The sequence below is a fragment of the Coenobita brevimanus genome, chromosome 6 (assembly GCF_032717465.1).
Source record: "Coenobita brevimanus isolate Jiangsu-jjx chromosome 6, ASM3271746v2, whole genome shotgun sequence".
In the NCBI taxonomy this organism is placed as follows: Eukaryota; Metazoa; Arthropoda; class Malacostraca; order Decapoda; family Coenobitidae; genus Coenobita; species Coenobita brevimanus.
Window position 1 is genome coordinate 56,345,848 of NC_136959.1, and position 23,581 is coordinate 56,369,428.

Here is a 23,581-nt window from a genome sequence, read left to right on the forward strand (position 1 = left end):
CTCAGAGTTGCGTGCTGCAACTGTAGAAGAATTATCCTAAACTCTGGAAGCTGAGGAACAGGTACATTACTTCTTTTCCTTAATTACAGTGAATCATAAATGTTTGTATGTTTCACTCTTAAGTTGATGACTTTTAAGCTGGTAGACTTCTGATCCAGCAGGCAGGGTGGTGGTGTTTGCTTGTCTTGAGTTGGGAGTTTGGACAGTTACCAGTAGGCTCTGTGACTTTTATAGCTTAAGCATTAGTGCCACCATGTGTCTGTATTGGGTATCAGATGAGACAATGATTAGCTAACCAGTTGCCTGGATAATTTAAGAGCCAAACCCACAGGTGAGTTAGTTTCTTCAGTACCAATGTTGTGAACTGTATGGAGATCCAGGGTGCAGTGTTCCAGCATGAGCCGCACTTTTCCAAGAGGAATTGAGTTGCTAAAATTTTAGGAGGAATGTCCTAATGTCTTTGGAGATATTGTAATTGGAACAAGAACAAATGCACGTATTCCTCATCCCTGTTGGGTTGGATGATTTGTTCTGTTGCCATTTCCAATCCCTGGGAGGTGTTGTAAGAACCACTGAGATGCTTCTAAGAGTGCTCCCTAAGGAGGAAATGGAGGTGGGGAGGAAAGAGGAGCAAGCGGTAGGCAATATTATGTGCTGAAATGGATGAGGAAGTGATTAGATGATACTTATATGAACTGTGAGTGCTTGAGAGAAATACGGTACTGTACATTATTATGTTTGGATATGTCCATTTAGGGGGGAGAAGGGTTCTTAGGAGTCATAAACTTAAGTGGGAAAGAGAAAGGGGAGGAAGAACTGTGGCCAAGGGCAAGAGAAAGCTGTGGAAGGACTACTCTAGCCTGGAAAATCAGCCACTGCTTCATTCTGTGGAGGGGGTTTCAGTTAGGAAGCAAGAATATCAACAAAATTTATATTGAGTAATTGAATTTGAAGGTACTCAGTATCTGCAGTTGTAGATTTCTAGGATTTACATGACAGGAGCTCTTATTTTGCTCAAAATAAATTTTGCATTATGTGAGCTTTATGGATCACCATTGCAGTACAGTAGAGTCCATCAAACTTAGACCCTGCATTACTTTACTCAGACAGAAAAATATGGGCAGACAGATTTGATGTAACTCCGGTGAGCATAAGTTATATGAAATAACCAGTAGACTGCGTGACTCAGACAACCACACTCCTGATGAAGCATTTTTCTCTTGATTTTACCCCATCAGTTGCAGTTACATGTCTAAAGTGAAATATTTTCTACCTTTTTTTTTTTTCTTTTTAATATATTCAAGATAAAGACATACAGGAAAGATGTCATCCCAAAAGATTCAGCCTTAGGCCTTAACCCAGACATAAACAAAAGTGTTTTGTCTAAGAAAAACTGGAAATACTTGAAAAGCTAGAAAGATGAAATATGAGGGTTTTAAGGCCAGTGTTGGGTGGCTGTTATGATTTAGAAGACATAATAATGTTGTGAAGTTTAAGTTGTACATACTGAGGCTAGTCAAAATTTTATTTGTTATAGTTCGGACAGCTCCCCCCTCTCCCCCTCCAGTAGTCTGAGTTAGAGGGGTTTTACTGTATCTGGTTTCCTATCTGAGTATTGCATGTACATATTTTAATGACAAAACCTCGGACATGAATAGGACCATACTGCATATGTAGCTACTGTGTGTGTGAATTACTGCAACAGTAGAGTTTCCAGTAGGCCCAACCATATCATACATTGTTCTGTAAAAGAATCATCATAGTTGGATAATATTATGCCCAAGAACATAAAGGCAAGTTATGCACAGTATTCAATAGGGTATTGAGGTGTGATAAGGTTAGCAGCCTTAGAAATATTGCATGAATGTTGTGTTGTATTGTAGCATGCGTCAGTGTCAGCTCCAGTTTGCACTCCAAATTTTTTCTTTTGTCTAGTTCATAGATATACAGTCCAATATATACTTTAGTACAGAATTATCTTTAGATAAGTTAGAGTTACTTTACTTATAATTGATGTCTGTTTTTAAGTTTGAATTAATTCAAGTTTGTTGGTAAGTCTCAGTTGTCATACAGAAGTTTCATTAATCTTAATCAGAAAAGTTTAATACAGAGAAGTCAGGAACCTGTTCCCCTCTTGCAGTTTGACCAAAGTACATTGTATGTGTGAATTCATACTTTCTTTGGTACATTATTTTTCTGTCATTCACCTGTAAGTAGATGCTAAAAGTATTCTAATCTTGTATGTTAAAGTTGTAATTTTGGTCAACTACTGGTAGGCTAACTACCTTACACGACTTAAAAAAGCTTGACAGCAAGACAGTTGTGTCCCAGCCAAGGTGACCTTGTTAAGTCCAGGTACCAGGTAAGTCAAGAAAAAGAGAAGAGAGGGAAGGGGATCCACTAATGTTTGGTCAGGGAGTGGTACTGTAGCTACTTCGAGTATTGTTTAAGGTGCACCAGCCCATAACTTCAGATGTTAATTACCAGTATATTTGATGAAATTTCATTAAAAATGAGGATGAAGCAATAGAAACTTGCATTATTATTCTGTGAATATATAATTTTTTACAAGGATTTGGCTTTAGTTTTATAACATTTTTTTGTCCTGGAAGAACACAGTACAGCATGTGGAATAGACAAACTCTTATGCATTTCCATTGGTGGTTTTTGTAATTTTAATGTGCTTTAGCTTCAGGGAACTTGTGAAACTTAGAAGGAGTTGCCACAATGTTGTATATATAGCTTTGGTGGGGAACACTTATCGTAAACAGTACTGTGCTTAAAAAAAGAAAAAAAAAAAAATGCTTGTTGATATAAAATCATTTTAACAGCAGTGAGGTGCCTATCTTCCACCAAAAATTAATAACCCAGTATAGCTTGATTGAGTCTGATGCTTAAAAGGGGAAAAATTACTATCAATGAATGGTTTATGCTGTATTTTCATCATTTTCTGTATATGTATGAATATGTTTTTTACATTGCGTGTTTCATAACATGGTTAAGAGAAGAGAGGATTAATATAACTCCTCAACTAGACCTAACAATAATCCCATCAGCCAGAGGATGTGTTTTATTTTGTAGTGAGATTACTATTTTTTTTTAGGGGTTAGGTACAACCATTATCGACCCATTCACTCTGAAAGGTCATCCATAGGTTGAATTATATTGTCTAGGAGAAACAAGACTTAAAAAGTATATCATATTGAAGGGGTTTATGCACTCTGACTATAATATTAGTGATCTGTACGTGAATGTTTGACAGTAATCCCGTGTTGATGATTACATTAGATCCTTGCTTTAATATCACACTAGAGAGAGAGAGAGAGAGAGAGACCTAGAAAGTTTGTGGTAATGGTAAATAACCTCATTGATGGTTGCAATAAATCCTTGATTTAATATCACAGTAGAGTGTCCAAGAAAGTTTGCTGAATCATATCTAATTTCATTGAACCAGTAAGTAATGATTAATGTTATGTTGACTGTACAGTATTTAAGTGGGGCATTCATGAGTTACCAACTAGGTGGTAAACCACTTAAATATGGAATGTAAATACGCTATAGATCCCCCAAGTACAATCTCTTCTGAGTTATTGATGTGTGTGGGTGGACATGGGGCTTCAATACGTACAGTACGGTAACATGGTGGCGGGATGAGTGTGTAGAAGCTACAGTTAAGGAGAAATGACTTTTCCAGTAATGGAAAGGGGTGGTAACAGAGAGGAATACTAGGCTGCCAAACACAAGGCTAGAAAGGAGGTATACAGGACAAAATCTGAGTCTCGGAAACTTTTGCTGGATAACCTAAGTGTGCTGAAAGGAAGCATTTGATATTTAAGGTGGCAAGTCAAATGAGGGAAAACAGGGACATCATAGGTGAGCAGTTTGTGAAGAATGGTGAAAGAAAGGTAGTGGTGAACAGTGAGGATATTAAAGACACCTGAAGATTGCTTTATTACCGGTTTTTGAATGAAAAGTTTGACTGGAACAAGGAAGGTTTGAAGTCAGCAGATTCAGTGTTTGGCCTTGGCCTTTGGCTGATGCTTCTGCTGTGAGCAGATTATTAGGCAGGATGTAGTTGAGGAAGGCACCAGCTGTGTCTAGGTTGACTGCTGAAATGTTGAAGGCCTCAGGAGGTATAGGATTGGGTTTACTTACTAGGTTGATAAATTCTATTATATAAGAGTGTGTTGTCCCAGGTGACTCGCTGAATAGTTTGATTGTAAACGTGTACAAGGGGAAATGGATTCCCTGGAAACAGGATATCATATAGGCATAAAACTTTTGGACCAAATAATGAAGGTTATGGAGAGAGTCCTAGAAGGTATAGTGAGGAAAAGAGTGAATGTTGATGAGATACAGTTTGGGTTTATGCCAGGCAAAGGGTCCACTGATTCCAAATTCATTGTCAGACAGCTTCAGGAAAAGGATATAGGAAAGACAAGGGATCTCTGCCTTGTCAAAGACCTTCTCCAAATCAGCAAAAACAAAGCCTCTAGGGAGGTGGCAATGAGTGATTGAAGAGTGGTTGGTTCAAGTGGTTATGGCTATTCTCACTCAGTTGAGAATGAAAGGAAATTTGAGTAATAAGTCTTCTGTGAATGTTGGCATTCATCAGGGGTCAGTCTTGAGCCCCTTGCTGTTTGTCATGGTGCTCAGTAGCAGCTCTCTTGTCTGACTTCAGAAATGATCTCTCATGAGATATGTTGTATGCTGATGACTTGGTGTTGATTGCAGAGAATGAAAGGGAGGCAGAGGAAAGATTTAGGAAATGGGGAGACAGAGTAGGACACAAGGGCTTGAGAATACATACTGATTAAACAAGTAGGGCTGGGGGCACTACTGTCAATGCAGAGGGAGTGTGTCCTTGTGCAGTTTGTCACAAGAGTGTGAGAAGTAACTTCATCTAGTGCAGTGTTTGTGATAAGTGTTTGCATAAGATCCATCCATCATCCAGTCCTATGCCGCCCCATGAGGGGTGTAGAAGCTTGGGGCTAGGCAAGTTGGTCCTGACATTTAAGACGAGAGTGACCAGCCTCACTCGTCCCTGAGTGGAATTATGTGAGCAATAAACCTCAAACACCCCTTGGATATAAACCTGCACCTGTTCAATCTGATTGGAGCACCTTAATTACCCACCAAACCACAAAGCGCCATAATTTGGTTATATGATTACCACCCAGTGTAGTAAATGGTCTCCTGGTGTACAGGAAACCATTTGGCTTGTCATTCAGTGTAGAGTCACCCATAGGCAGAAGAAAGAGAAAGGAGTGAAGAAAAGAAAGACTGAAGAGGGAGTGTAAACTCACCCGTAGGTAGAAGGAAGAGGAAAAAGCGAAGGAAAGAAAGACAGAAGAGGAAGGAAGGAAGAGAGGAATGGGCAGGCACCCAAAGCAGTACTACATTGAGTGAGTGCCATGCATAAGATATGTAGTGATGTTGGAGGTAGACTGTGAAATAATCCTGATTTTGTGTATGTGGTGTGCCAGGGAGAGCATGTATAGATTGTTAGGCATGAAAGGATTGATCTTGTTAGTGAGTCTCTTGAGTGTGTGGAGGAGTTTTGTAATTTGGGGGACATGGAATGTGCTGGAAGTGGGGCTAGGGTAAGGAGTGGGTGGAAGAAGTTGAGGGAGCTGTTTCCTTTCCTGACGTTGAGAGGACTCTTCCTCCGTGCTAAGTGATCTTTGTAAGTGGGCATTTGTTAGGTGTGTATTGCTGTATGGTAGTGAGACCTGGGCAGTAAAGGAAGAGGTTATTCGTAGGCTTAAACATACAGAAATGACATTAAATGGATGTCTAGTGCACCCTTGAATTTGATGCCTTGGGGAGCTAGGAGTGTGATTGAAGAGTTGAGAGGAAGGTTAGGACTCATTGTATTGTTGTTGTGATGAGGAGGGGTAGTTTGAGATGGTTTGGGCAGTTTGAGAGGATGGAGGGTGACAATTGGGTGCACAAGGTGAGAAGTGTGAATGTTGGGGGTAGGGTTGCAAGAGGCAGACCAAGAAAGGCCTCTGATGTCGTCATAGAATGTAGTCTCAAGGATAAGGGACTGAATAGGGAGGCTGCCAGAGATAGAGCAATGTGGAGAGATTCCATTAGGTGACCAAGGCTGACGTATGCAAGCATGTTGGACACTTTATAAATGATACAAAATACAAAACTTTTTGTCTGTAATACGTGTCAGATTATGGTATCAGATTTGGAGCATGTATTACTGTCCCCTCTATTGGACTGACAGTATATTGACAGCACCACTCGATGTGACTTCACAAAAACAAACATGCAGCATAATTAAATGACGTCATAGCCACCAAACTACAGTCCGTAATACCGTTCACTTTTATCTGAACACTCACCATTTTTCCCTTTACTTGATGAGATAACCTTTGCATCTTTGCACTTCCGAAGGATTATCTAGGACACTGTCAGTGAGTTCCTTGAGGGTACAAGTACTAGGAAAAATATATATAGTTCCCTGCATGATGAGCAGCCTCCAGTTTGGCCACTGTAGATGTGTCTTTGTTCCTTAATTTGCCTTTGACGATGGCCCAGAGGTTCTCAGTGAATGAAATATCAGGACTGCTCCCTGGCCAATCAGGAATCCACTCCACCTCACATGTGCAAAGCCAGTTTTTGATTATATTTTCTGGTATGATGGGGGGCCCTGTCCTACTGCGGCACTTTGGTGCCAGTCAGCCAACAGGTCACCTAAGGGGCAAAGATGACCATGACCATCTTTGGTGACATTTTGGCCTCTGGGGAGAATAATGTCAGCTATCCTTCCATAAGAGAAAGCACTCCACACCATAAGGGAGGCGGCAGGGTGCTTAACAGTTTTTACTGTCAACTTTAGGTTGCAAGGATCTGACTATGTGCCATTTCACACCTTGTGCCCCATGGTACCACTATCACACAATGTGGGGATTTTTCAGTTCAGAGAACACCTCTCCAGTCATTTTCAGTCCATGAAGCATGTTTCTTTACAAATACAACATTTCCTCCCTCCCTAGACAGGGTAATTAGATGGTTTTTCCTGATTTTCACCTTCCAGTATTTCAGTCTCTTGTATGGTGCTCTGAATAGTTCATACACATTTTGGAGTAGAATGAGATTTTGTTCTTTCAGCAGTCTGGCAGTAAGAGTAGGTTTTTCATCCAGCTGATGCCTGGTAACTGCTAGACTGTGCTTTGGGATTTTTGGAATCCACCCCATTGTGTATGTGGAAAGGTACCTCTGATCCTCTCTGAAGCCTTGAACTTGGTCACTAATTGGCATACATGTACAGAACATTCAACAACACCTGTTTCTTTGCTTATTTGATGGCTGTTTTTACCTATTTTATAACACTCAATTACTCATACAGTGTTATCATAACTTGTATAAGACATCACTAACAAGTGACCTTGTCAGCTTAAAACACTAAGCAGTCAAAAGGCTTAAAACACCAAGCAGTCAAAAGGAGGGGGGGTTCAGTCACGTGAGACAAAACAGTAAGCAGTTAAAGGGAGGGGGGGTTCAGTCATGTGAGAAAAAACAGTTTTACATTCAGATAAGTGTGGCTTATGAAATGAATTGTTACAGTCATTCAGTGGAGTTAATGCAGGGGCAGGAGGTTAGTTGCCACATACAGCAGTCTTTTTTTCCCGAGCAATCTTCCCACCCCCCCACCCCTTTGCATTGCCATGAGAGCAGGAGAGAAGTCATTTTCTCCATATCCGCTTCCAGCCATGTAAAGCTGTGTTAAGTGTAGTAACAAGTGTGGTTGTATTCATTCAGTTACTGCTTCCTCAGCTGATGCTCACAACTGAAGCAAAAATTGTGCCTGTAATGTCCCATTATTGACATTCACATAACTATATCCCCTTGATTAAAGACTTTCATCACCCTGGGAAAACACACTCAGTACATTTTCTTATAGCATAAAGGTCAGAGTAGCCTGAGAAGTCTGTGTAAAATAATGCATATATCCCAAGCTCTGTCATCTACTCCATTGCAAGCAAGAAACTGTAGTAGATGCAAATCACATTGTCATTGAAATCTTGTTTGCCTCGTGATATTTAATGGTCTGGATGTCAAGCGTCAGCCCTACAGATTAGTTGTCTTTCAGGACCCATAAGACAAGTGTCTATAATAGAACTGCTTGCCTGTCAGGAGTGTGCAAGCCAGCCACTACAATACCTACGTACATACCCTTGCCCAAGTGAAACGAAAGTGGATAACTGGAAACATAGTAGTGGTAGGTGAATATGAGCTGAAGATAAAGAAGCAAGAATCTCTCCATTGGAAGCAAGTAGTTTTGGAATATTTATGGACTGCATATTAGTGTTTGCTGAGGAGTGTGAGATGTACGAGTAATGTTTCAAGAACTTTACCTGATAATACTGTTTAGGTAAACCGTAATGGACTATGAAAGTAGAATAATTTAGGAGAAAGAAATGAAGCAACTGAGGTGGACCAAGACAGACTTCAGGGGGAAAAAAGAGGAAATATATGATGAGGAACTGATGTTTAAAGAGAATGGTAAAGGGAAAGAAAAAAACAAAAACAAAATAAAAGAGTTGTAAGCTTTTGAAAATAGTTGATGGGTTGTAAAGTTGCAAATGTTGCTCAGGTGTAGTACTATGTACTATGTGTCCCAAGATGATAGACAGATACTGTAATATAAAGGAGAGATTGCTATGATCTGTTTATATGAAATAAGCTTGGTTAAGTGAAGTTGTATTGTACATTGGGAATCAAGAAAGGGAGTCATTGTACCCATGTATGAAAGTGACTGATACCATAGTGAACGAAAAGATGTATGATCCATTTCATTGGACTGTCTGTAGATACTTCTCTTACTGTAGTGTTTTTCTGCTTCTGGATCCTATCCATCCCATATTTAATGATGGAAAAGAAGGTGAGGATGGGGGTGATGGTATTATTTTGGATCTCATACAAAATTATCACTATTAAATAATTAAATACTGTGCTGTATTAAATCAAGGATCTATTGTACCCTCATTCTGTAATACTGTGTACTATATTTGGTGTTGTTAGAAAATGTGCATCACTAAGGCAATCCTCTCACATCTGTAATGATTTCCACCATCTTATCATCTTGTGTTTGAGAGCCATTCAGACTTACATGCCACTGGGTGCTCCACCAGATTGTCCCCATGAGTGAGGAACTAAGGCGGGCCCTGTACTCCTCCTCTTCTCTTACCTCTCTGGACCTGGAAGCCTTCCTGCCTGAGATCAATGGCACCACAGAGATCATCACTGATGCTGTCCGCAAGGTTAGTCTTTATCATAAGTTAGTTGACTGATCAGTCATCAAAAAGAAAAATGCTTGGGTTTTATTAGTCTGAAATGAAAATTAGATTAAGTTATATTCATATGGATCCTGCTGGTTTGTAGTGAATAAGGTTTGGTTTTCCTAGATTGAGATTAATGGTAATCATTAAAGTACATTATGGTTAGGCAGCAGGTACAGAGAATAAAATGAAAAGCTTGAAGAAACATTGGTTGTCATCTTTATGATTCTATTGAGTGATGGCTGACAGAGTAGGCTGGATGAACAGGATTGTTGTCTGATGTTTAGAACATTTCAAGTGCTAGATTTTGAGCTGCACAGAATGCCTCCAGTGGTGCTGCAGCACTGGTTCGTCATATCATTACCATAGCTGCAGTCATCCTTACCTGAACTATTATGCTTCCAGTGACTATATTATTTCTTTTATTAGTGACCAGGTCTATCAGAATGAGGGATTAGTAAAGGTTCTTGCACTACAAATAGTTGTCGCTTTCTTTTGAGATCTTAAACCTTAGCACTGCTCTCTCATTCTGGGACAGGATAGTGGAATAGGGAAGCTGCTTCCCGATCAAACCAATTTCTTCCCAAAATAAGCCACCTAACAATTGTCCAATAACTTGAACTGACTGGCATATTAACTACTGGCTTTGTTATCAACATCTGAAGCTTCTCCATGATATTTTGTGTGTTGTTTTTTTTCCCATGTCACAAATTTTTTTAACCAGTCCATACCAACAACAAACTGGGAAATTATCAAGCCTCATAATCTGTGCAATTTTACTATAGGTCTCATACATTTGAATCTGATGCACTGTGTATGTAGTAGCGCATTAATGTCCTGTTGTGCAGCAACACATTTCATCACAGTTCTCTGACTTACCATAGTATTATGAATTTTATATATCTTACTCATATTAGAAACAAGAATACAATAATGACTCATTCTTTATGCATTTAATATTTTGACACTTCTGCCATGTCCCACACCAATTAAACACTCGTGTTCATTCAAATAACACAGTACAGTGCAGTACTGGATCCCATTTTCTGAGCTAAAGCAAGCAGTTTCCATTTATACGAGAGGTTGATGACACTGGGTCAGACGTAATGCATGAGATAGTTCACTTATAAGGGACTGGAATCCTAATAGCACAGAATAAGTAAGCAGGTAGACCCAAATGTTGTGTTGAATAAAGCAGGAAGAGATCAAGGAAATGGGTTTGAACTAGCTGAGGCATGCTGGAAGTGGTATGGCATCACTGCTTTGGTGTTTTGAATTGTTGGTCTGTCTTTCATACTAATTTGGAATCACATCATTGGTGTTCTCAGATCTCATATAGCTGTCATTCATGATCGAGGCAAGCATGGTAACAGCCAGTATTCCTGGCTCAGTTGAGTCATAGATGGCATTCACAGCATTCATAAAAAAAACAAAAATGATAGATTTGCATATACTGTACTGTATCGTAAACCCTCTTTATAAGGAACCCCTAGTTACTGAGTTTTGGCTGTATGGTTCAGTCCATGAAATGGGTGTGGCCAGCCAAAAGACTAACCAACAGCATCAGTCTAGCTCTGCAAGGTATTGTGTAAGCACTTCTGCCACCACCCAGTCACGTACGTAGTTTTGTTGAATTTATTGTATTGTATTGTTGTATTCATTTAAAATTTTTAGTGATTTTAGTGAAAAATTAGAGAGAAATTGAGGAGATGGAAGGAGCACTTTGAGGATTTGTTCAATGTAGAGAGTGAGAGTAGTGCGAGTATAAGTGGTTGGGGAATGGCTGGGAGAAGAAGAGATGAGAGAAGGGAGGAAGAGATCAGTAGGGTGGCAGTAGTGAAAGCAATGAAGAAGATCAAGATGGGAAGAGCCCCAGGAATTGATGGAGTGTATGGTGAAATGCTGAGGTATGGGGGTGAGATTGTTGTGGAGTGGATATGGAAATTGTGTAGATTGGCTTGGGAAGAGGGAAGAGTTCCAGGGGACTGGAAATCAAGTATAATTGTTCCTTTATACAAAGGAAAAGGGGAGAGAGAAGTATGTGGTAACCATAGGGGTATTTGCCTTCTTAGTGTGACTGGAAAAATATATGGTAGAATACTCATTGATAAGGTTAGGCATATGACAGAGGAGCTAGTTGGAGAAGAACAAGGGGGATTTAGGAAGAGAAAAGGGTGTGTAGATCAGATATTAGTTCTAAGATGTTTAGTGGAGAAGTATCTAGAGAAGGGAAAGAAAGTGTTTGCTGCCGTCATGGACTTGGAGAAAGCTTATGACAGAGTAGATAGGCAAGGTATGTGGAAGGTATTAAGAATATATGGAGTGGAGGGGAAATTGTTGAGTGCTGGGAAGAGTATGTATGAAGGAGCTAGGGCTACGGTGCAAGTGGATAGTGAGCTGAGTGAGTTCTTATTGATCTCAGTTTGGGTCTGAAACAGGGTTGTGTGATGTCTCCATGGCTGTTTAATATATACATGGATGAGGTTGTAAAGGAGATGCAAGGTGGGCAGTGGATGTGAGGGTGGCTCTAATGAATGAGGGTGAGATTTGGAAGATTCCAGTGTTGCTGTTTGCTGATGATACTGTATTGTTGAGTGAAGATGAATGGGAGTTGCAAGGTTTGGTGAATGAATTTGGGACAGTGTGTAGGAAGAGGAATCTGAAACTTAATGTAAACAAGAGTAAAGCTATGATATTTGAGAGGAATGAAGTCACAGAATGTACAGTGAGGTTGGATGGTGAGGATACGGAGAATGTGAGTGCATTCAAGTACTTGGGTAGTGTGATGAGTAAGGATGGAACTTTGGGGGATGAAGTGCGTGAAAGGGTACAGCAGGGAAGGAAGGTTGTTGGTTCACTGAAAGCAGTGATGAGAAATTGGGAGGTGAGTATGCAAGTTAAGAAGTCACTGCATGATAGTATTGTGATCCCTACCCTGACGTATGGAAGCGAGGCGTGGACCTTGCAAGAGGAGAACAAGTCAAGAGTGAGAGCAGTGGAAATGAGTTACTTGAGAGGAGCATGTGGAGTGACATGGAGGGACAGGTTGACGAATGAAGAATTGAAGGAATGTTTTGGGGTGGATGTGGATGTGGTTGAGAAGATTAGGAGGAATACACTGAGGTGGTTTGGACATGTGGAGAGAATGGAGAATGAAAGACTGACTAAGAGGGTGTATGTAGGTGAGGTGGAGGGAGAGGTAGACTGAGGATGAGGTGGAGGGATGGAGTTGAGAGGTATATGAGGGAGGGGGGAGTGAGTTCGGGGGAGGGTAGTCAAATGATGGGTGACAGAGCGACTTGGTGCCGTTTTGTCTGCAGCCACCCTTTGCAGGATTCAGTTTTTTTTTTTTTTTTTTTTTTTTTTTTTTTTTTTTAATGCGAGGAAGAAGGAACCAAAGGCCATGAGCCCGCAGTAACAGTTCCCTCCAAGAGAAAAACAAAATACAAAATAGAGCCAAATTCAAGATCCGATCATTTTGAGATGCCTGGACACACTGCGTTTGAAAGACTGGAGATCATAGGCAGCAGGAAATACAGACAGAGGGAGACAGTTCCAGAGTTGACCTGTTGCATAAATGAAAGACTGGGAGTAACAGTTAATTCTTGCATTAGAGAGTTGGACAGAAAAAGGATGAGAGTCTGCTGCTAGACGGGTGCCACGCGCCCGTCGTAGAGGTGGAGGAATGCAAGCAGACAGTTCAGAGGAGCAGTGACCATTAAAGTAGCGATAGAAAAGAGATAAAGATGCAACAGTGCGGCGAAGAGACAGAGGTTGAAGGGAGTCAGTAAGAGGAGGAGAGTTAATGAGACGAAAAGCCTTTGACTCCACCCTATTGAGAAGAGCTGTATGAGGGGAGCCTCCCCACACATGAGAGTTGTACTCCACACAGGGGCGGATAAAACCCCTGTATAGAGTCAACAATTGCGCAGGGGTAAAGAAAGAGCGGAGTCGGCTTAGCACACCCAATCTCTTGGAAGCAGATTTTACAAGAGATGTAATATGATCTTTCCAAGATAAGTCCCGAGTAAATGAAACCCCAAGCATGTTCAAGGATGATGTAGGATTAAGCTGAATATTATTAAACATTAGTGGGTATACCTGTGGAAGATTTTGTCGGGTTGAAAGGTGTAAGAACTGAGTCTTAGATGCATTAAAGACAACCATATTATTTTTACCCCAGTCAGAGATACGAGCCAAGTCAGACATTAGGTGTGCCATAGCCTCATCCCTTGTTTGTTGAAGTAACTGTTGAGATGGGCGTTGCGGGAACCGAATGGAAAGGTGAAGGGTGGAGTCATCAGCATATGAGTGGATAGGGTTAGATGTACAGCTTAGAAGATCATTGATGAATAAAAGGAAGAGAGTTGGTGATAGGACAGAGCCCTGAGGAACACCACTGTTGATAGATCTAGGAGAAGAACGATGGCCGTCTATAACAACGGCTATAGAACATCCAGAAAGGAAGCTAGCGATGAAGGCACAGATAGAAGGATAGAAACCGTAGGAGGGCAGTTTGGAAATTAAAGATTTATGCCAGACTCGACCGAAAGCCTTTGAGATGTCAAGTGCAATGGCAAAGCTTTCGCCAAAGTCCCGAAAGGAGGATGACCAGGAGTCTGAAAGGTAGGTGAGAAGATCGCCAGTGGAGCGTCCCTGACGGAACCCATACTGACGATTGGAAAGAAGGTTGTGATAGGAAAGATGCCTTAAAATTTTTCTATCGAGAATTGACTCGAAAACTTTTGAAATACAGGACGTTAAAGCAATTGGACGATAGTTGGAGGGTTGGGAGTGGTCACCCTTCTTTGGGACTGGCTGAATGAGAGCAAACTTCCAGCAAGAAGGAAAGGTACAAGTTGACAGACAAAGACGAAAGAGTTTGCCTAGGCAGGGTGTAAGCACAGAAGCACAGTTCTTGAGAACAACAGGAGGGACCCCATCAAGCCCATATGCCTTGTTAGTACTGAGGCCAGTGATGGCAGAAAATACATCAACTGAAGAAATTTTAATGTCAGCCATGAGGAAGTCAGAGGGGGGAAGTGATGGAGGAACAGCACCGGAATCGTCTAAGGTAGAATTGGAGGAGAAAGTCTGTGCGAAGAGATCTGCTTTATCAGTAGAAGAAATAGCTACAGAACCATCAGAGTAGAAAAGAGGAGGGAAGGATGATGAGGTAAAGTTGTTAGAAAGATTTTTGGCAAGATGCCAGAAGGAGCGGGAAGAATTCGAGTTGGAGAGTTGAGAGCATTTAGTATGGATGAAATTATTTTTAGTAGAGCGAAGAACAGACTTAGCACGATTCCGGGCAGAAACGTAAAGATGATGTGATTCAAGGGTGGGTTGGCTCCGGTACCTTTTGTAGGCCCTCTCCTTGTTGCGGACAGCATTAGAACAAGCGTGATTAAACCAAGGCTTTCTTGCATTAGTCAAAGGATATGAGAAAGGAATGTATGCTTCCATGCCCGAGAGAATAACCTCCGTAATGCGCAAGGCACACTCAGATGGCTCACGGCCATGGAAGCAATAATCATTCCAGGGAAAATCAAAGAAGTACTGCCTGAGGGCCTCCCAGTCTGCGGCTCCAAAATGCCACAGACGACGTTTCTCTGGAGGGTCCACAGGCCGTACCGGAGTGATAGGACAGGTTAAGGTAATAAGGTTGTGATCGGAGGAGCCCAACGGAGAGAAAAGATTAACAGAGTAAGCAGAAGGATTAGTTGTGAGGAAGAGGTCAAGTATGTTGGAGCTCTCTCCAAGGCGGTCAGGGATACGGGTAGGGTGCTGTACAAGCTGCTCTAGGTCATTAAGGATAGAAGAGATGTAGGCTTGTTCACCAGGTGGATCCGTGAAAGGAGAGGAGAGCCAAAGGTGGTGGTGAACATTGAAATCTCCAAGAATGGAGATTTCAGAGAAAGGAGAAATGGATAGAGTGTGTTCCATCGTAGAAGTAAGATAGTCGAAGAATTTTTGATAGTCAGTAGAATTAGGGGATAAGTAAACAGCACAGATATATTTAGTCAGAGAATGACAGGAAAGCCGAAGCCAGAGTGTGGAGAATTCAGAAGAATCAAGTTCAGGAACACGAGAGCAAGATAAGTTGTTGCGTATATATACACAACAGCCACCTTTGGCTTTGAAATGAGTATAGAGAAAGTAGGAGGATACAGAAAAGGGTTTGCTGTCAGTTGCCTCAGACAGCTGAGTCTCCGTTAGAAAAAGAAGGTGAGGTTTAGAGGAGGAGAGGTGGTGCTCAACAGAGCGAAAGTTAGAGGAAAGGCCGCGAATGTTGCAGAAATGAAGAAGAAGAGAGTCAGACAGTGGTTCCAGGCATCTTGAGTCGTCACCGGGAGAGGGGCAGATGGTGGGGGCATTTATGGTCCCCCCCCCTGGGGACCCCGAGGCTTGGTAAAACGACGCCATTTTGGGTAAATTTTGAATAGGAAGTGTAGTGTGTACTGTGCATGTAGTTTGGTGAAGATAGAGAAATTTGTACTGGAGAGCATGCTGGCCTACTCTCTGTGTAACTGAGACACTGAAAAAGTTCAGCAAAGGTGGATGGTCAGGAACTAGTCCTGAGGGCTGATGAAACGGGAGCTCCAGCACTCCCTGTCATCAGCTTTCCATCCACCTCGGGAGTACTGCCCTGCTCGACTGGTGCTACAGTCTACTCCATAGATGGATAGATAGTGTAAACTCTCAATTATCCATTGTCGCAATATCCATTACCGTTGGCTTTACTCTATTAAAGCAATATCCAGCAAATTTATGCAACATCTGGCGCCGAAACGGGAAGTAGCTGCCGGTTCTGAGCAATATCGAGGTGCAAGGCGTATCAACCGCTCGTGGCGAGAATATGGAAGTCTCGGAGATTCACTTATCTTGTCCATCCATCCATCATCCAATCCTACATTGCCCCATGAGGAGCGTTGGAGCCCAGGGCTAGGCAGTTGGTCCCGACATTTAAGATGAGAGTGACCAGCCTCACTCATCCCTGAGTGGCATAACGTGAGCAATCAACCTCAACCATCCCCTGGATATAAACCTTCACGGGCTCAATCCGATTGGAGCGCAATAATTACCCACTAAACCACCAGGCGCCAAAATTTGGTTATATGGTTACCACCCAGCGTAGTAAATGGTTTCCTGGTGTACAGGAAACGATTTGGCTTGTCACCCAGTGTAGAGTCACCCACAGGCTGAAGGAAGAGGAAAGAATGAAGGAAAGAAAGACAGAAGAGGGATTGTAAAGTCACCCGTAGGCAGGACAAGGAAAGAATGAAGGAAAGAAAGACAGAAGAGAATGGAAGGAAAGAAGGATGGAGAGGAAAGGGCAGACACCCGAGAGCTGCACTACATCGAGTGAGTGATGGTGAGTGCCCCCACCTACCACATACTTATCTTGTTAGTGCGGTAAATAACAGCAGCAGGTCAGATAATGAGATTTCTGTTTGCATTGGTCTGGCCATTGGGGTTATGAATTCACCAAATTCAGGTATTTGGCATTGCCTTTATTTGTGTAGAACAGTGGTTCTTAGCCTATGGGTCGCGACCCAAATTTGGGTCGCCAAGCCATTTGGAGTGGTTCGCCAAGAAACAAATATATTACTGATATTATTAATGTTGTATACTATTACGTTTTAACATGTTACCGTACTTGTCAGTACTTCACACTTTACATTCTCTCTCTCTCTCTCTCTCTCTCTCCTACAGTAGGCGGTTGCATTTGGCTTAAAAAAAGATTATTACAATACACACAACTGGGAGTAGCGTACCGGTACTGTACATTTTATATTTTAAAACTTAACCGTTTTCATTTCGGAGTAATGATGCCCAGCTCATGGCTTACGTACGGTACCGAGGTCCAGAAGACGTGGAAGAGGAATTTCTGTTCTGTTGGGCATTACACACAACCACAACCAGAGAAGATATTTTCAGTACTGTGGACTCATTCTTCAAGGAAGAAGGGCTTCAGTGGAATCAGTGTTTTATGTCTGTTGTGATTGTGCACCAGCAATGCTGAGAGTACATCAAGGCTTCATTGCTAGAGTTAAAGAAGAAAATCCATGAGTGCTGATTGTTCACTGTCTCCTTCACCGTGAGAATCTTGCTTCTCAGGGGTTGTCACCTGAGTTACGGAAAGTGATGCAGGAAGTCATCCAGGTAGTCAATTTCATTAATCTAGGGCTGTGCCCTCCAGGATCATCAGTCGGATGTGTTCTGATTTTGGTTCAGAACATGTACTCATGTTGTACCCCTTTGAGGTTAGGTGGCTGTCATGAGGAAGGGTGCTCCAACGGTTGCCTGAAATGCGAAACGAGACTGAGATATTTCTGGCAAAAAGAATCATTCACTGGCCCCAAAGATTCTCTGATTCAAAGTAGGTGATGGAAGTGGCTTATCTTGCTGATATCTTTGCTGAGATTAATGCCTTGAACATTTCAATGCAAGGTTACGATCAGACACTAGTTGGGCTGTCAGAGAAGGTAACTGTATTCAAGGGAAAACTGACGCTGTGGAAGAGTAAAACTGAGACTGGGAAGACTGCATCGTTTCCATCTTTGAGTGAATTTCTGGAAGACGAATTTTGTCTCATCCAGGTCCAGAGCATCTTTCTGGAACATATCTCCAGACTAATCGAAGAGTTTTCTCACTACATTCCTGAGAATGTGATGAAATATGCCTGGGTAAGAAATCCCTTCAGCATTGAAGCTGAAGACTTACCTGATGAGATTTCGAACATCAGCTACCACCAGGAGCAGCTCATCGAGGTTCAGAATGATGAAACACTTTGTTATGATTTCAGGAAACAAAATGAATCACTGAGCTCTTTATGGATCACAGTTTACAAAGAAAAGAAAATTCTTGGAGGTGAAGCCCTGAAAGCACTCCTTCCCTTTGCTACAACTCATCTGTGTGAGGCAGGATTTTCTGCACTCACAAAGTCCAGAAACTGTCTACAACCAGAGCATGACCTAAGATGCAGTCTGTCATCTAAATCACCCCGGTTGGAGAAACTGATTGAAATTTTTCAGTGCCAGGGATCTCACTGGTTATAGTACTTTATGTCTCAGACAACATCCAAAATAGTGACTCTCTTCTTAATGGTCAGAGTAAATAGGTATGTCATGAACATGAATGAAGTATTTTGATTTTCTGATCTTCGATTTATTTTTTTCCTGCCAAAATGTGTTGATATTTTGGTTCTTAGGAAGTACATATATTAAAAATGAAATTTATTTATTATGACATCAATAAAATATTGAAATTTTACTTTGGTTTTAGTCACATGATATGACACAAGTTTGTTTCAGTTCTCGTGCAGAGTAAGTTTACGAGGGTTTGGGTCGCCATATAGACCATCTTATGGATTTTGGGTCGCCAAGAAAAAAGGTTAAGAACCACTGGTGTAGAAGGACAAAAATTTACATCACCAGGGCACTGGTGCTCGCTTTTTTACTCAGTGGATATAAGACATGGACACTAAATAATGACATGAAGTAACAAATTGATTGGCACTAAGTGCCGTCACAGGATCGTGGGATATCACTAGTACAACCAGGTACCTAACAATCAGCTGTTCCATGAGACTGAGTTGAGGCCTGTTACCACACACAATACATCAGTGCCAACTCCAGTTACATGGGCGCATGGCCTGTTTTCCTGAGGATGATCTCTGAGAGTTAGCAAGAAGTAGAGGAGACCAAAGGAAATGTCATGATAATCATGGCTGAAGCAAATTGATCATTCATTTCAAGAGATACTTAGAGGGGGAGGAGTCGCTGCCTGGAGGGTTGCATGAAGTGACCCTGTGGGTGGAGTTAGAGGGTGAATGTGGCTATGCACCCTGTAGCATTTGTTCATTTGTTAACATTACTAATGCAGACATGGGAGGCTGTGTCTTCCCATCTGTTTGGAAATGGATAAAGCCATGGATATGAGCTTCCAGGCTTGGGTCAAGAATTAGTTATTAAAGCAATTTATTGTTAAGTAGTTGTGCAAGATGAGCCTTATTCAGTGTTGAGAGATTTATGTTCATTTTTTACTTCAGAACATGTACCGGAAGCTGCCAGCTCGGGCCCAGGGATACTCATGGAAGCTTGTGTTCAGTACCTCCCAGCATGGTTTCAGCCTCAATTCCTTGTATCGCAAGATGGCTGATGTTGAGAGTCCCATCATGCTTTTCATCCAGGACACACACCAGAATGTAAGTATTTACAGCAGATGTATCAGTTTTTCTTTGTACCTTTGTTCTAAGGAAACATCTGCTAGGAAGAAGGGTGAACTCCCTTCTTGGCCATCAGTGGCATTGAGAAAGTTGGTAAGAACACATCTGAAGCCATGGGAGCCAAGGCAAAGTGTGTGAGCTTTACTGAATGCAGAATAAGGAGTTTGACTGGAACATGGAATGTTTGGAGTCAGTGGATCCAGTGTTTGGCCATTGGCCTTTGATTGATGCTGCAACTGTGAGCATGGCAGTAGGCAAGATGTAGGTGGGAAAGGTGGCAGGTGTGTTTGGGTTGACTGCTGAAATGCTGAAGGCCCCAGGAGATACTGGAGTGGGGTTAGTTACTGACTTGATAAATACGATTACAGTATATACGAGTGTATTGTCCCAGATACGTGGCTGAAAGGTGTAATTGTAAATGTGTATAAAGGGAAGGGTGATATCCTGGAAAGAGGCATAAATCTTTTGGACCAGATAATGAAGAGAATGGAGAGAGTTCTAGAAGGTATGATTAGAGAAAGAGTGAATATTGATGAGATGCAGTTTGGGTTTACACCAGGCAGAGGGACCACCGATGCCATATTCATTGTTTGACACCTTAAGGAAAAATATATAGGAAAGAAAGGGGATCTATACCTTATTGTTTTGGAGAAGGCCTTTGACAGAGTCCCAAGGGAGTTGGTGAAGTGGGCAATGAGAAAGCTTGGGATCAAGAAGTGGCAGGTTAGAATGGTTATGGCTATGTATGTGGATGCTCACACCCAGGTGAGAGTAAATGGAGATTTGAGTGATGAATTTTCCATGAATGTTAGCATGCATCAGAGGTCAGTCTTGAGCCCCATATTGTTTATCATGGTACTTAAAGCCCTCTCACATAACTTCAAGACAGACTTCTGTGGGAGATATTGTATGCTGATGGTTTGGTGTTGATTGCAGAGACCTAAAGGGAGGTGGAGGAAAGATTTAGGAAGTGAGGAGATGGTTTGAGACACAAGGGCTTGAGAGTAAATGCAGATAAAACAAAGGTGATGGTATCCAGGGTTGGTGGCAGTACTCTCAAATAAGGGGGAGAGTGGTCATTTGTGGTTTTCCACAAGGACATGGGAAGTAATTTCATCTTGTTCAGTGTTTGTGATACGTGGGTGAATATGAGTTGTAGTGGTATTAGAGGTAGACTGTGAGAAAATGCTGATTTTGTGTGTGCCGTGTGTCACGGAGAGCATGTGGAGATGTCAGGAATGGAAGGATTGATCTTGCTGGTGAGATTCGTGTGTGTGGAAGAGTTTTGTTACTTTGGAGACATGTTAAGTGCTGGAGGTGGGACCACTCTGTAGTTAGAGTGAGGAGTGGTTGGAAGAAGTTCAGGGAGCTGTTGCCTCTCCTACTTTGAGAGGACTCTTCCTCTATGCTAAGGGTTCTTTGCATGTGACAGATGTTAGGAATATAATGCTGTATGGTAGCGAGATGTGGGCAGTAAAGGAAGGTGATATTTGTAGGCTCAAACATACTGGAATGACAGTGATTAGGTGGATGTGCAGTGTTTCCTTGAATGCAAGGCCTGTGGAGGCCATGTTTATGATGGAAGAGTTAAGAGGGACTGGAGTGTATTGGTGTTGTGATGAGGAGAGGTAGATTGAGATGGTTTGGGCATGTGGAGAGGATGGAGGGTAACAGTTGGGTGGTGAAAGTGAGAAGTGTTCATGTTGGGGGTGGGGTTGTGAGAGGGAGACCAAAAAAGACATGGGATGAGGTCATAGAATATGACCTTGGGTAAGGGACTGAATAGGGAGGCTGCCAGAGATCGAGCAACATGGAGAGCCACCATTAGGTAACCAAGGCTGATGCATGCATGTTGGAGCCTTTATAAACAAAATGAATTGATATATATATATATATATATATATATATATATATATATATATATATATATATATATATATATAATCAGTTTGTCCTTATTCTGTGGATCAGAAATGTGGAGTCAAACATAATCCCAACATATGGGTGCTCACAGAAGAATGGAAATAATGATGTTGTGGTAAAGACTACATATTATATAGATAGATAGATAAATAGATAGATAGAGAGACAGATAGAAGCAGGGAGTCAGATGATGAGAGATGTTTAGCACTGCTCGATTCTCGCAGACACAACACCTCTCATCATCTTTTTTTTTGTCATCTTTTTATTTGTCTTGGAGATATTAAACAGGTCTCTCCCATGGGAAGAGTATAAGTCCCGGGTAGCTACCTCCCTGTCTCGCTATCTCTCTCTCTTTCTATTCTAAGGCTAATCTCCGTCTCGACCTCTCTCTAGGGTCGCTTGTCTCCTTCTGTCTAGCCTGTTCGGTGGCTAATCTCCGTCTCGACCTCTCTTTCCTAAAATCTGGTGTAGCAGGGGTGTGTCACGTGTGTTCCTCGTGGATCTTTGTTCACGAGAGGACTGCTGACAGCTAACTGCATCATCTCCTTACTGGCCGCTGTCGTCAGCTTCCCTCAATGTTAAGAATGTGTAAGCATGTTTAGCACTGCTCGATTCTCGCAGACACAACACCTCTCATCATCTGACTCCCTGCTTCTATCTGTCTCTCTATCTATCTATTTATCTATCTATCTATATAATATGTAGTCTTTACCACAATGTTAGGTATCACATGGATGGATAAAAGGAAGGCTTCATGATAAAGGAACAGATGTAAGTAAAGGATGTAATCACCACATTTGAACAGAATTGCATGTGTGCAGGTCACATTGTTTGTAGAATAGATAACAGATTGACATTCAGCATGACTGATCTGCATCCCAGAGATGAACTGAGAGGAAAGACAGACGGAACAAGATGCAGAGATGAAGTTTACAGCTTTGCTGATGTTAGGTGGAATGTGCTAGTAGCCAGCAGGTCAAAGTGAAGAGGAATGGGAGAGATTTTTGTCCTGCATTGCAATATCTCGGACTGCTGTTGTTGATGATGGAGTCGCATATTCCTCCTAGCCCAGTAATGTACTGTCTGATACAATTCACCTGGACCTTTAAAATTCCTGTTTGGTGGCTAGAAGAAGGCTTGGTCCTTTCTCCAAAAAATCTGTCTATTTACTGTATCTGTCTATCTTTTGCCAGACGTCATAATCCCGTAAGGGGTGGCCATTTGACTTTGAGTTATTTGTTTTACAGGGAGGGGCACTAACCTTCCACCAACCCACTTGTAGGGAGCACATATGGTTTGGTTATATGGTTACCATCCAGCGCTGTAAATGGTTTCTTGGCTTGCAGGAAACCATTTGGCTTGTCACTCAATGTAAAGCCACCTGTAAAGGAAAGAAAAGTAATAAGAAGTGACAGGGAAGATGGGAGAAATAGGAAGAGAGGAGGGCAGGCACAGAAAAACAATGATAAAGGCTAAGGAAGAAGTAGGTAGCGCTACATCAAGTGAGTGGATGATGGTCGACACCACCCACCACATTGTTCAGAATATATATATATATATATATATATATATATATACACACAGTACAATCCCTGCTATCCGGTATCCAGACAAACGGAATACTCAGAAAAACGGGAAAATTCAAGGGCCGGTAAAAACGTCAGTAAGTTATAACTGTGCGCCATTTTGAATGAACCGCCAAACCGCCATTTTATCGTGTCACGTGAGGCTGGGTGAAGTCGGACTAAGCGAGGTGAAGGCATTTCTGGCTAATGTAAATCCCTAGTAAATCCTCTTAAGCAGCCCTCCTCCTCCCTCTTTCCCCTACTTGAATTCAGTCATCCTCCACATCCTCCACAATTTCCACAAATCACCAGTCTGCTTTTTACCACCAGACAGTAAACAAGCTCTCTTGCTGTTGTGTTGCTCTGATGGACGGTAATTTCAACATTTCAAAATGCCTAAAGAGCAAACTAAACGTAAGCGTGTCGTGCCTACCTTGAAACAGAAGCTGGACATGTGCAATAGACTTGAAAAAGGCAAACATTATAAAACACTGATGACCGAATATAATGTAGGAAATCCAGCAATTTATATCAAGACCCAAGCATCCAAGCTCAATGAATTTTTCATG

General features: G+C 41.8%; 1 protein-coding gene across 1 annotated transcript in view; it reads left to right on the forward strand.

Annotated features, from left to right (window-relative positions):
* The window catches only part of mtd (TLD domain-containing protein mustard), a 250,808-nt gene that overhangs the window by 183,268 nt on the left and 43,959 nt on the right, over nt 1-23,581 (forward strand). The window contains exons 15-16 of the mRNA XM_080272382.1: nt 9,150-9,278; nt 19,348-19,503. Coding sequence (XP_080128508.1) covers nt 9,150-9,278; nt 19,348-19,503 — 285 coding nt within the window. The remainder of the gene's footprint in view (nt 1-9,149; nt 9,279-19,347; nt 19,504-23,581) is intronic.